At 42.4% G+C, this 12734-nt stretch overlaps 2 protein-coding genes across 2 annotated transcripts; both read right to left on the bottom strand.

Annotated features, from left to right (window-relative positions):
- Positions 1-14: 14 nt before the first annotated feature.
- LOC135629203 (uncharacterized) lies at positions 15-1277 on the bottom strand. Its single transcript, XM_065136398.1, has one exon. It carries the CDS (start codon positions 1275-1277, stop codon positions 15-17), a length of 1263 nt encoding a protein of 420 aa, XP_064992470.1.
- A 331-nt stretch (positions 1278-1608) lies between these two features.
- Positions 1609-3018, bottom strand: LOC135629686 (F-box protein SKIP23-like). Its single transcript, XM_065137462.1, has one exon. It carries the CDS (start codon positions 3005-3007, stop codon positions 1730-1732), a length of 1278 nt encoding a protein of 425 aa, XP_064993534.1. The 5' UTR covers positions 3008-3018; the 3' UTR covers positions 1609-1729.
- Positions 3019-12734: the final 9716 nt, after the last annotated feature.

Raw genomic sequence — 12734 nt, forward strand, 5'->3', positions numbered from 1 at the left:
ATGTCCGTCGATGTCTACTCGTAGCGGCCGCGAAGATTAGGGGACACCCACCAAGTCGCGTCCGACCCGTCAGACCGCCACTCGAACCTTTGCCCCTCAGCCTGGTTCGAATCGGCGATGACTCTGATCTCACCGTCTCCCAGGCTGAGCAAGCCAATGCTGAACACCGACTCTTCCTCCTCCTCGGTCACCTCGTCTCGGTACACGAAGTACATGTTGTTCCCCTCGAACCCCGGGTAGTCCCCAGCATCGACCGACACCGAGTGGCTGGTGCCCAAGAAAAAGATGCGGTCTCTGATGAGGTGGATGTCGTCCACCTCGACGGCCTCCGCGTCCCTGTTCCAGTCTCCTGGGTCGAGCCAGAAGACGCGGAAGCTCTCGATGTCCCTCCCGTCTGCAGTCCTCTTGGAGCACCCGGTAACCAGCAGCAGTTCTCCGGCCGACGGAACCAAGTAGGAGGGTAAACGATTCTGCGGCACGCTGATAGGCATGACATCACATGCGATCATCGTCACCCTCCCCGGCGGGCCTGGATCGACGTCGAAAATCCCCAACATCTCAGTGTCATCGTAGACGGCGCACAGCCTCCTCGTGCCGTAGGGCACGACGTCGACCAAACGGAACAGAAATCGTATTCCGGGGGCAAAGAAATAGAGGTCCAAGATAGGGCCGTTGACGTTCGCCCTCCACGACGGGTCATCTGGTCGGCACGAAAAGCATTTCTTGTGCACATCGTTGAGGAAGACGATGGCCACGAAGTCCCGGTCGAGGGTGGGGTCGGACGACAAGACAGCCTTGTCGACGATGGCGTCGGACTCGACCGGAAGATTGTGGCAGTCCGTCTTGACGGTGTACATTCTGACGCCGTCCTCGGATTGGGCGGACGAGATCAGCACGTCGGCCGGGAGAGTGGAGAGGCTGGGGAGCGAAATCTCTTCGGCGGTGATGGGGTTGAAGAGGGAGACATCGGAGGAAGCCTCGCAGATGAGGATGAGCCACCCGAAGGAGGAGCCAATGCAGAACTTGTTGACGGTGTTAGGGAGCGGGCGAATGCTTCCGGAGTAGGAGGCGGCCGAGAGGCGGAAGGCTGAGCGGATTCTTGGTTCCGAGGGGGAGAGGAGGAGGAGGAAGGGGAGCTGAGTGTGCAGGTGGCTAGGCCGAAGGGGGAGGGCGGAGCGCCACGGCTTGCAGACGGCCCGGAAGCTAAGGTAGTCGGCGGCACTCGTCAGAAAGTGGGAGGTGAGTTTGACGAGCCGGGGAGAAAGCCTTTCCCACATGTCCTCTTGGGACTTGGTCGGCTGCGTATCTTTTCTTTCTCTTACTCTTCCTCTCTGGTCTTTCGGACTGGGGCTCCTTCTTCCTTTTATGTTCTTGGAGTCTTCTTCCTGGGTTAATAGTTTCTTGAAGGGGAAGGTGGTACGGATAACAAAAGGAGGAAGCAATGATAACGACGATCATGACTTCTGTGTAGACCAATGACGTGGCAAGATGAGTCTCCTCGATAGCACACGGGGCGATGACGACGCTGACTTTTACTTTGACTAGCGACGTGGAAATATAGTGAGTCACGTCATAGCACAATGAATTGACCCTCGATCCAGAGCACACTGAGTCTCAACTTGCCTTGCTAACTAACCTCGACGCCTTAAGAGCACAATAAGAAAGCCAAAGAATACTATGGGTATCTCTCACAATTGGTTGATGCCAGAATGTAAGACGTCAGCAATCTCTAGTTCTTGCCCCTGCCAAGATTGGGGGCCACCCACCAGGGGATGTCCAACCGGTCCGACAGCCACTCGAGCCCATCCGGCTCAGACCCGCCGGAATCGATAACCTCCGTGATCTCACCATTTTCCAGGTTGACCACGCACACGGTCGACACCAGGGTATCTTCCCCCTCCAAACTCATCTTCTCTTCCTTCACGTAGTAGATGGCATTCCCCAGGAACCCTGGGAAGTCCCCCGCGGCGACGCACACCGAATGGTTCGTACCCAAAAACAACATACGGTCGCCGATGTCCTGCACTTCGATCGCCTTCGCTGGCCGGTCTCCGTCGCCTGGATCGAGCCTGAAGACGCGGAAGCTCCTGGTGTTCTTCCTGGCTGCACTCCTCTTGTAGAACTCGGTAACCAGGAGTAGTTCTCCAGCCGACCCAATCAAGTAGGTGGGTAAACCACCGCGCGGCACGCAGGGCGGCATGGAGTTCCATGCGATCATCGTCGCCCTCCCCGGCGGGCCTGGGTCGACGTCGAAGACTGCTAAGTAATTTTTGTCATTGTAGATAGCGCACAACCTCCGCTCGCCGTAGGGCACGACGTCAGTCAGGTTGAACACCTGCGGCACTCCTGGGAAAATCCAATGGAGATCATCGAAAGGTTCGTTGACGTTGTCCTTCCACGATCTGTCCCCTGGGCGGCAGGTAAAGCAGCGCTTGTATATGCCGTCGAGGAAGACGATTGCCACGAAGTCCCGGTCGAGGGTAGGGTCGGAGGACAAGACGGCCTTGTCGACGATGGCGTTGGACTCGACCGTAATGTTGGGGTAGTCCGTTTTGATGAAGTAAGATCCGATGCCGTCCTCCGATTGGTAGAACAACAGTACGAATGATTGGAGGGTGGAGAGTGGGGGGAGAGGAATGTCTTCGGCGGTGACGGGGTTGAAGAGGGAGACCGCGGAGGTGGCTTCGGAGATGAGGATGAGCCACCCGTAAGAGGAGCCGATGCAATACATGCTGGTGGTGTGAGGTAGGCGGCGCATGCTTCCATTAAAGGCGTTGGCGAGGCAGAAGGCGGAACTGTTTCTTGGTTCCGGGGTAGAGAGGTAGAGGAGGAAGGGGAGCTGAGCGGGGAGGTGACGGGGCCGGGGGGGGACGGCGGAACGCCAACACTTGCAGACGGCGCGGAAGCGGATGTAGTCGGAGGCGCTTCTCAAGAAATGGGAGGTGAGCTTGACGAGATGCTGGCGAAGCCCTGTCCACATAGCTATTCGTGGGACATGGTCGGCCATTGTGCGTCCCCTCTTTCTCAGTCTCTCTACCTCTATCTGTTAAAACTCTTGCAGATTCTAAACTTGGGGTTGATCTCTTTAGGGGATCGGCTTCCTTGGAACTCTATAGGGGTTCCTCCCTCCAAGTTGCTGCTCAAAGGCTGTAGAAAAGATTCATCTATTACTTATGAAAAGAGGTGGAATACATGACTATTTATAGGGCTTCTAAACTCTAACTCATAATAGGACTATTACTTAAGACACCTACTTCTAACCAACTCCTAATAGGACTCCTAATCAAAACTCCTACTTCTAACCAACTCCTAATAGGACTCCTACTCAAGACTTCTATTCCTTTACAACTCCTTATTCGTCTCTAAGAAATAACCTCCTAACCCTACCCGGCCACTTCACCTCTTTAATAGGGGTCGACTTAGGTAGGTTTTACATGAATGTCCCTCTCAATTAGGACTCTCCTAGCTAGAGTCCTAACAAACCCGTCCTCTTCAAATCAGCTTTGTCCTCGAGGCTGACGATTCATGAATTTTGGGAATTTGATCTTCAAGTCATCATAGTTCTCCCAAGTGGCATCTTCTATTAGTAGGTTTGTCCACTGTATTAGCAATTCAGTAGTGGATCGTCGTCGTTGAGTCACGATCCGTCGATCAATAATGGCACTTGGCTTAGTCTGAAGTTCTCTTTGGGTAATCATATTTGGTGGGTGGCTTTGGGCTGTCTCCAAGCACCTATTTACAACTTCCGTCTGCCCGTCGGTTTGTGGGTGATATGCCATACTCCTTTTCAATTTAGTACCCTTATAATGTAATTCTTTTGAGTCCCAATTGTAATGAGCCATGGGGCTTGGTGTTTCCTCCAATTTTTTTATAATCTTACTAGTCTCTGAATCTTCCTGCCATTCCATATTAATATCCTTAAGAAAGTCGTTGGTCGGAAGTGAAACGGCTAAAACTTCAACTTGCTCGGGTAGCTGCGAAAGCGCATCTACAAGAACATTCTCTTTCTCCTTTTTGTAAGTTATTTTATAATCAAATCCAAGAAGTTTTGTTACTCATTTTTGCTACTCAGGGGATGATATCTTTCGCTCTAAAAAGTACTTGAGGCTTTTATGGTCAGTTTTAATTTGAAATCGTCGGCCAATCAAGTAGGGTCTCCACCTCGTTGCTGCGCTCACAATGGTGAGCATCTCCTTATCATATGTTGACTTATTTTGATAGGAGGGAGATAATGCCTTGCTAGTATATGTGAGTGGTCGACCATCTTGCATGAGAATGGGTCCAATTCCGACTCCAGATACGTCGTCCTCAATAATGAAGGGTCGGTTGAAATTTGGTAGTGTTAGCACCGGCGTCGTCGTCATGGCTGCCTTAAGTTTGTCGAAGGCAGCGGAGGCTCTGTCCGACCATTGGAATACATCTTTTTTCAGTAAGGAAGTAAGTGGTGCACTGATCTCTCCATAGTTTTCATGAACTTGCAATAGTAGCCTGTTAAACCCAGAAAGCCATGTAGCAATTTTATGTTCCTCGAGGTCAGCCAGTTTTGCATTGCTCCAATTTTGAAGGGGTCTACTGCCACACCTTCCTCTGATATGATATGCCCAAGATATTCCACCTTCTTTTGAAGAAAGCAAAAATTCATATTGGTTGTTGTGTGTTCAAAAGGTGGTTTTCGGTATGTCTTCTTCGCATACTCATATTTGATGATACTCGGATCGAAGGTCCAGCTTTGTAAAGATTTGTGCTCCCTTTCATCTAGCAATTCATCTACAATTGGAATAAGGTATTTGTCCTTGATGGTTATGCTATTGAAAGCTCGGTAATCAACACATATTCGCCTTGTTCTGTCCTTCTTGCGTACAAGTAGCACCGGTGAAGAGTAGAGGTTGAAACTTGGCCGAATATCTCCTGTTTCAAGCATCTCTTTTACAATCCTTTCTATTTCATCCTTCTTGAGATGTAAATACTGATATAGCTGAACATTTGCCTAGAAGGATAGTTATACAATGATCATGCCGACGGGTAAGAGGTAGGTTGCGCGGTTCGTCAAATATATTTGAAAATTCAGCAAGCAAAGGAAGTAGATTTGGATCTTCAAATTCTATTGGCTCTCCCTTAGTTTGCCGCTCAAGTTGTACCAAAAAGCTGCTGCATACTTTATGCAAAACCTTATCCATTTGTTGTGTGCAAATCGTTGTTATGTCGCCCCTACGTTTCCCGTGCAATGTCACCTGTTTCTCCTTACTGTAAAATTTCATAATTAGTTTCATAAAATTTCAGGAAATATCACCTAATGTCGTCAACCATTTAATTCTGAGCATGGCCTCATGATTGTTAAGAGGGAGAAGGAAGAAATCTGTAATTATCTCTTAGTCCTGCAGCAATAGTTTCTCCTGCGGGCGCCTATGATCACAATTCAAAATCCGTCCGTCGGTGACCTTAGCATCAAACCTGCAGCGATTCTCGATAGGTAATGCTATCCGAACAGCAAGCATACTATTTAGGAAGTTAGTAGTACTGCCCGTTTCGATGAGAATAGTGATCGGTTGTTGTTTAAGAAGGCCTCCAACTTTTATCGTTTGAGGGTTTGAGTAGCCGGCTAGTGCGTGTACTGCAACTTCAGTCAGTTGTAGCTCTTCTTCCACATCTTCTTTATGTTCAAGGTTCTCTTCTGAATATTCAATGACCTCTTCTTCTATTGGTTCAAACATAAGAAGTCTCCCTTTCATCGTTTGTGGGTTTGAGTAGTCAGCTATTATGTGTACTGTAACGTCGGTCGGTTGTGGCTCTTCTTCCGCATCTTCTTCGTTATGTTTAAGGCTCTCTTTTGAATGCTCAATGACCTCTTCTTCTACTGGTTCAATCAAAATAAGTCTCCCTTTTCTACAGCAATGCTTGTAACTCCACGGCTCGTCGCAATGCCAACATAACCGCTTCGCAGATTACTCCCGAAGCTCTTCTCTTGTCAACTTCTTTAGTGCAGGAACTCAATCGACAGTAGGTGGGGCTGAGGGCTTCAGTATTTCTGGTTGAGGAGCAACTCTAGTCCTCCAAGCTTCATGATTCAATCGCTCCTCTTGATGTCGTGCGAAAGAGATGGCTACCATAAGTGTGTACGGTTGTCGCGCTTTAACTTCTCCCCGGATCTCCGGCTTCAAGCCCTCAATGAAGGTCCTCAATAGTTGTTTTTGAGACCAATCATGAGTTTGATTAGATAACCTTTCAAACTTGGTTTGGTAATCCTGAATGGTAGAGGTTTGTCGGATCTTTGCTAGTTGTCCGTCAATATTCTCGTAATCGGTTGGTTTGAAGCGAATTGTCAATCCTTCTTTGAATTGCCGCCATGAAAGGACTCCATAAGTATGTTCAAGCCAATCAAACCACTGTATAGCATCCCCTTCAAGATGTATTGTAATCAAATCAAATATTTGAGATTGAGATTTAAATTTTGTTTTCCTTACTTGCCATCATAATTTAGGAAATCTTAATCTACTTCCTTGTTTGTTGATATGAATTAAGGAAATAACTATTAAGTATTCCAAATATGATGATATCATATTTGTTAGTATATTAAATGAAAATAATTTATATTAAATAAATACGAAAATTAAAATTTATTTCCCTTAATAGAGGCTCACCACCTCCTATTTAAAGGGGAGGGATTTCTCTCTTTCGTTCCTTACCTAGTCGAGCCTGGCAGCGGGAGGAACGAGGAGTTACACCCTGTTGACAAGAGAACGAGGAGTTACACCCTATTGACAAGAGGTAGGTTTCCCTACCTTTCTTAAAAGTTTTAGCTTTTATTTTGATTCTTTAAATGTTGAAAGTTTTATAGTTTGAAAAATGTGTATCAATTCTTTAAATGTCAATTTTTTTTTTGTATTAAAGTAATCAGTTAAAGTTTTCAAAATATTCTTTGACCCATGATTAAGGTTTTTATTGTAGAATTAAATATGTTAAAAAGGTATATATTTTATATGATATATTTTCTGTATTACAGTTTATCTTTAATCTTATCTGGATTAAAATCTTGTTAGACTAGAATATGTTATCTAAAATCCCTTTTTGATATCCTTTGATCTGAAATTTAAAATATATTATTCTGGATGATTTAAAATATGACTAGAATATGTTGAAATTTTATGTGTTGAAAACATGATTTTTATTTGAATTTAGAAAGCTATTTCCTTGTGTTAAAACTTATCTCCTAGTCCCTCTTTTAATGTCTTATGATTTCTAGTCAAATTGAGAATGTTATTTCTTTGTATTAAAACTTTTCTCCTCATCTATCTTTTAATGTATTATTATGTTTTCATATATGTTGTTAATGAGTATATGCTATGACTAGTCCATGGGCCAAGGTTGGGCCAGTTTTATGTAATGCATGCTCAATCATGTATAATGCACATGACCAATAGATGGACTGGCTCAATCTAGCCCAATATTATTGTTGAACTTGAGCCCAAATATTGATTGAATTAAACTATACTTGATTAGTCTAGATCAATTCAGGGTGATTCCGAATTGATTGACTTATTCAAGTTAGTTTAACTTAAATTGAACTTAATCTAGTCTAAATTATACTAGTCTAGGGTGGTTCCAGACCAGTTAAATAAGGATTAGAGATCAGTTCAGTTAGGCTCTAGTAAATCGAGTTCAATTGAATCGATTAAACTAGAGTTCAAGTCAATTGAGGGTTAATTTATATTATTTGATATTGATGACTTTTGAAAGAGATGTTTTAAATATGTTATTTCATCCCGAAATGGATATGACCAGTGTGAGATTATATTCCTGCCAAGAGCAGGTAGGGCGATTCCCTTCGGGGATTAGCGGGCCGTCAGACGTGGCGGCTGGACGGTTCCTCCATCCGCTGTTGGGAGGAACGTGTCCCCACTTTGGCGGGTGTGGGACACCACTCCATCCGCTGTTGGGAGTGTGATATGAGTTTGCCTCCATCCGCTGTTGGGAGAACACAAACTCATCCCATAGGATAAAGCCTCTCCATCCGCTGTTGGGAGAGTGCTCCTTCGGGTACTTGATATACGCCAATAGGATGATTGATTGAATTTTGGTCATGTATTTATCTTGATTTGACTTTTGGGGTTCCTACTCAGCGTTGTTGAATTTTCTTTGTTTTTGATTTTCAGAGCAGCCTCCCTCTAGTACTAATCGGATTCCAGTGGAGAGCGAACCTTCCTCTACCGCTAGGTAGAGCCACTTGGATGACTCTTGAAGTTAACTTTTCTATTTGTAATTTGATGAATAAATGAATTGTAATAAATGGTTATAGATGATGAATAAAGTGATGTTTATTTATTTGGCTTGTGTGAAAATATATGAAAAAAAAAAAATTCAGGATGTGACATGTATAGCTGCAATTTTCACCATAGATGCATTTGCGGTTTTATGGTACCGAAAATATCGCTCCGCGCGCAGGATCCAACCAATTGGGTCTCCTTCTTCCCATCTAGGGAAGTCTACTCTCATGCATGAATAGTTGGGGTTGGTCATAGAGCTTCCCTTCTCTTGGAAGTCATATCTTCGGGCTTGGTGCGATTGGGCAAAGCTCTCTCCTTGATGTGATTTCTTCGGGCTTAGTGGTCGGCCCAATCTGAGTTTGGTAAAGAGCATCTGAATCTTATCCTCCATTCGGCTTTGAAGGCTTCAAATTTAGCATTGATTATCTCCTCAGATGCCATAGTATATGCCGCCAAATCTGTGATGTTCAGATCTCTCTTTTGTTGTCGGGTTAAAGACATGTATTGGTTGAGAGAGGTGATGGTCAAAAGGGTTGGTGGATTGGTAGATGTAGGCTACGGTTTGGGCTTATTTTGTGGCGATTTTGGGTACAATTTGAGGGTGTGGTTTGGTAGAGTTTTAGGGCTGTTGATAAAAGTTTTGGATCTGTAGTAGATGGTAGCAAAGGTTTGATAGAAATCAATGGAAGTTCAACAAGTATGTGCTGTCTTGTAAGAGTAGAATTGTCGTCGAAGAAATAACGGTTTCTCGATGTAATTTCCACCAAAAACTTGAGAGAATTGAGAAGGAAATCGATAGCAAAATCACATAATATATGACAGCAAGGATATCTAATTTAATCAAGAAAATTTCGGTAGTATAACAGCAAGGAAATTGGTGCAAGTTGCGATTGCAGAATTCTCGTCGAGAAATTTCAACGGGTTACGATGAAAATTTACAGCACAACAAAATCGTTTTTAGAGATGAATTTCTTAATAGATTAATCATAGATGGAAGCCAAGATGATCTATGAAGTGTATAAGAAATTTTATTCAAAAAGGATTGCAAATAGATGGGTTAAGGCAACAATATGCGGCTAAAATTTTCTACAGCATAGATTTTTAAGTATAGCTGATTGGACGTAAAAGATCAGTGGTTTATATTGAGAATTTTTTTGATGAAACCAAAGGGAATTCAACTGTTAGGAAGTGTCAAAGCTATCATAAAAATTTCGTAGAGATTTGGATAGAAACAACGTAGTATCAAGATCAAACAAACAGTACTATGCGGCTGAAATTTTACAGTGTAGATTTTCAAGTATAGCAGATTAGACGTAAAATATCAATGGTTTATATTGAGAATTTTTTGACAAAACCAAATGAAATCTGCTGTTAGGAAATGTCAAAGATGTCATAAAAATTTCGTAGAGATTTGGATAGAAAAAATACAATAGCAAGATCAAACAGACGGTGCTATACGGTTGGAATTCCGTAATGTATCTTCCGTCGTAGAGAAAAAAACTTTATGACGAAAAGTTTATGCAGTAATATAGAAATAATTTTTTTGGGATTTTCAAATAAGGATAACTAAATTGCAGCAGTAGTAAGGTAGAAAACTAGAACCTGTTGCAATTCACGGGGAGATCAAAGGATGATCCGTGGTGGTGGAGATGACGGCGGAATTTGGCAACAATCTCTTAAGCAATTGTGGGAATTGCTTTGGGCGGTTGTGGAGGGTTGATGGATGGCTGTGGAAGGGCAGTGAGACACCAAGAATACTGCTCTGATACTAAGTGTTAGAACCCTTACAGATTCTAAACTTGGGGTTGATCTCTTTAGGGGATCGACCTCATTGGAACTCTATAGGGGTTCCTCCCTCCGAGTTGCTACTCAAAGGCTGTAGAAAAGATTTATCTATTACTTATGAAAAGAGGTGGAATACATGACTATTTATAGGGTTTCTAAACCCTAACTCATAATATGACTCTTACTTAAGACTCCTACTTCTAACCAACTCCTAATATACTCTTAATCAAGACTTATACTTCTAACCAACTCTTAATAGGATTCCTACTCAAGACTCCTACTTCTTTACAACTCCTATCTGGTCACTTCAGCAATGACCATTGGACGTCCGTCTGCTATATCTGCCACTTGAACGGCTTCGCTTCAGGCGTGTGCGAGTCAACGACGTCGGCTATCACCCCATTTTCTAGATTCAGCTCGTTGACGCCCTAACACCCGCACAGCTTCAGTCTCCAGACGCCTCTCCTCTTCGATCATGTAGTAGATGGCATTACCCGGGATCCCAGAGCAATCTCCGGCAGCGACGGACACGGAGCAGCACGTGCCCAAGAACAAGATACGATCCCCGATATCCTCCAGTTCCACGGCCACCTCCGGCCTGCCTATGTCGCCAGGGTGGAACCTGAAGACTCGGGTGCTGTCGACGATCTTTCCATCTGCAGTCGTCTTGTTACAGTGGGAAGCCAAGAGCACTTCTCCGGCCGACGCAACCAAGTAGAAGGGAAGATCGCTGCAGGGTACGCAGGAGGGAAGGGTGCCCCCACGCGGTAGCGGTCAGCCTCGCCGGCGGGCCATTATTGACCTCGAAGACCGCCCAATACTCGTTCTCGAAGATGACCGCACATTCTACGCTCGCCCACCCCCCCCCCCCCCCCCCCTCTCTCTCTCTCTCTCTCTCTCTCTCTCAAAGAAATGGTTCTCTCTTTTCAATGTTCTCTCGACAAAAGTTACTAATTAGTGTGAAAAGTTCAGCTCACTTCTGAAAAATGATGATGCAAAGGAAGCTATAGTTCAAGATTTTAATCATCCAAACAATCTTTTTGTTGTAGAATTTATAAGATCATTAATATATATATATATATATATATATATATATATATATAATTGACTCTTTTCAAACTTCCTTTCCTTGCAAGGAATTACTTGAAATATTTTATGAATAAAAAAGAATTAATAAATAATATGACTCACTATAAAGGAATGTCTTACTAAAAATAGTTTCGATACGTAAGCAATGGTCATGGTCAACTAACATTAATATAAATAGTAAAATGATCAATAGCCATAAAAGAACTAAAAGTACGTTATTTGAATACCAGAAAAAGCTACATCAAAAAGATAATGCATATAAGAATTTACTTGACGTAAATAGAAAGATTCAATTAACTTGAAGAATTAACAAACTGGGTTAGAAAAGAAAACAAATTAATGCTAAACCTTAAACCTTAAACCAAATATAAAAATATAAGCGAATTAATATGATTCAAATATTGTTTCAACGAAAAAAAAACCTTAAACCGTAAAGAGATAGGAGAGTCACATCACCATGATGATCTCTCCTAAAGAAAACCTAAAAAAAACTTGTCCAAATATAACAAAAACAGAAAGTAATAATAATATTAGAATTCCAAAATTACTGTAGTTGACCAAAGTTATTGAGGGTTGACCAGTCTAACTTCCTCTTACCATCAGAACAGTAGCAAATCTCTCTTCTTCTTCGCTTCGCTTCGCTTCGCTTGCGTTGTTGTTGTTCCGTAGAGCTCCATTTATAGAGTGAGGGAAGGTGGAGATTTGTCGCATATTGAATCGTATAAATTATACCTATCGTCGATTGCATATTGAATCGTATCGTTCCGTCAATTTCTTATGTATATCTAATGGGTTAAGTATAATTTCTTGGTAGATTTGTCGCAACAAATCTCCTTTAAGCAAATTATTAAGCTTATATATTTCAGATTTGTCTCTTGCAGCAACAAACATATCATCGGTGTACAATCGTAAAGATACTATAAAATTGCTTGTCCTTTTATATAGTATCAAAGTGTCACACATATTGAATTACAATTAGCATGCAAATAGAAGTACATATAATATGTATATGTGACTCTTACCTAGTGATATGATTTATGATGTCTATACTTCATAAATATGATAAATGATATGTTAATATTTTTAGCTTTTAAAGTTGAAATTAATCTATGATATAGTTGAAATTAAAGTTGAAATTAGTCTACCATAAATATGATTTATGATGTCTATACTACATGATCATTCAATGCAACAAGCCTAAGTGTACTAGCGAATTTGAGTATAAGATTAATCAATAATAATAATTATGCATATAATGACTAGAAGTAACGGTTGAATTGTTAACTACCTTAAATAAATCTCAAAACTTAAATGAGTTTGATCATGATTAAAGTAAGGAAGTTTGAGTTTTAAACATCGTATATGTTAAGGATAATAAATTAGTTAGGTATGAATGAAGTAATGAAAAATTAAATAGAGATAAAAATAAAAGAGAAGTGTTATACTAAAAATATTAGGATGCATAAGTGAGATTGAAGGATAAGTTTAGACCAAAAATATACTGTATCGTATCATACCGAGCGAATGTCGAAATACCGGTATAGTACGGTACGATATTTCAAACCTTACCTAAAATATTGGTTTGGTGGTTGTGTACTA

Source organism: Musa acuminata, chromosome BXJ3-1 (genome assembly GCF_036884655.1).
Source record: "Musa acuminata AAA Group cultivar baxijiao chromosome BXJ3-1, Cavendish_Baxijiao_AAA, whole genome shotgun sequence".
Lineage (NCBI taxonomy): Eukaryota > Viridiplantae > Streptophyta > Magnoliopsida > Zingiberales > Musaceae > Musa > Musa acuminata.

Excerpts from the sequence above, each read along its gene's own strand:
- LOC135629203 (XM_065136398.1), bottom strand. The coding sequence starts at position 1,277 with ATGTGGGAAAGGCTTTCTCCCCGGCTCGTCAAACTCACCTCCCACTTT.
- LOC135629686 (XM_065137462.1), bottom strand. The coding sequence starts at position 3,007 with ATGGCCGACCATGTCCCACGAATAGCTATGTGGACAGGGCTTCGCCAG.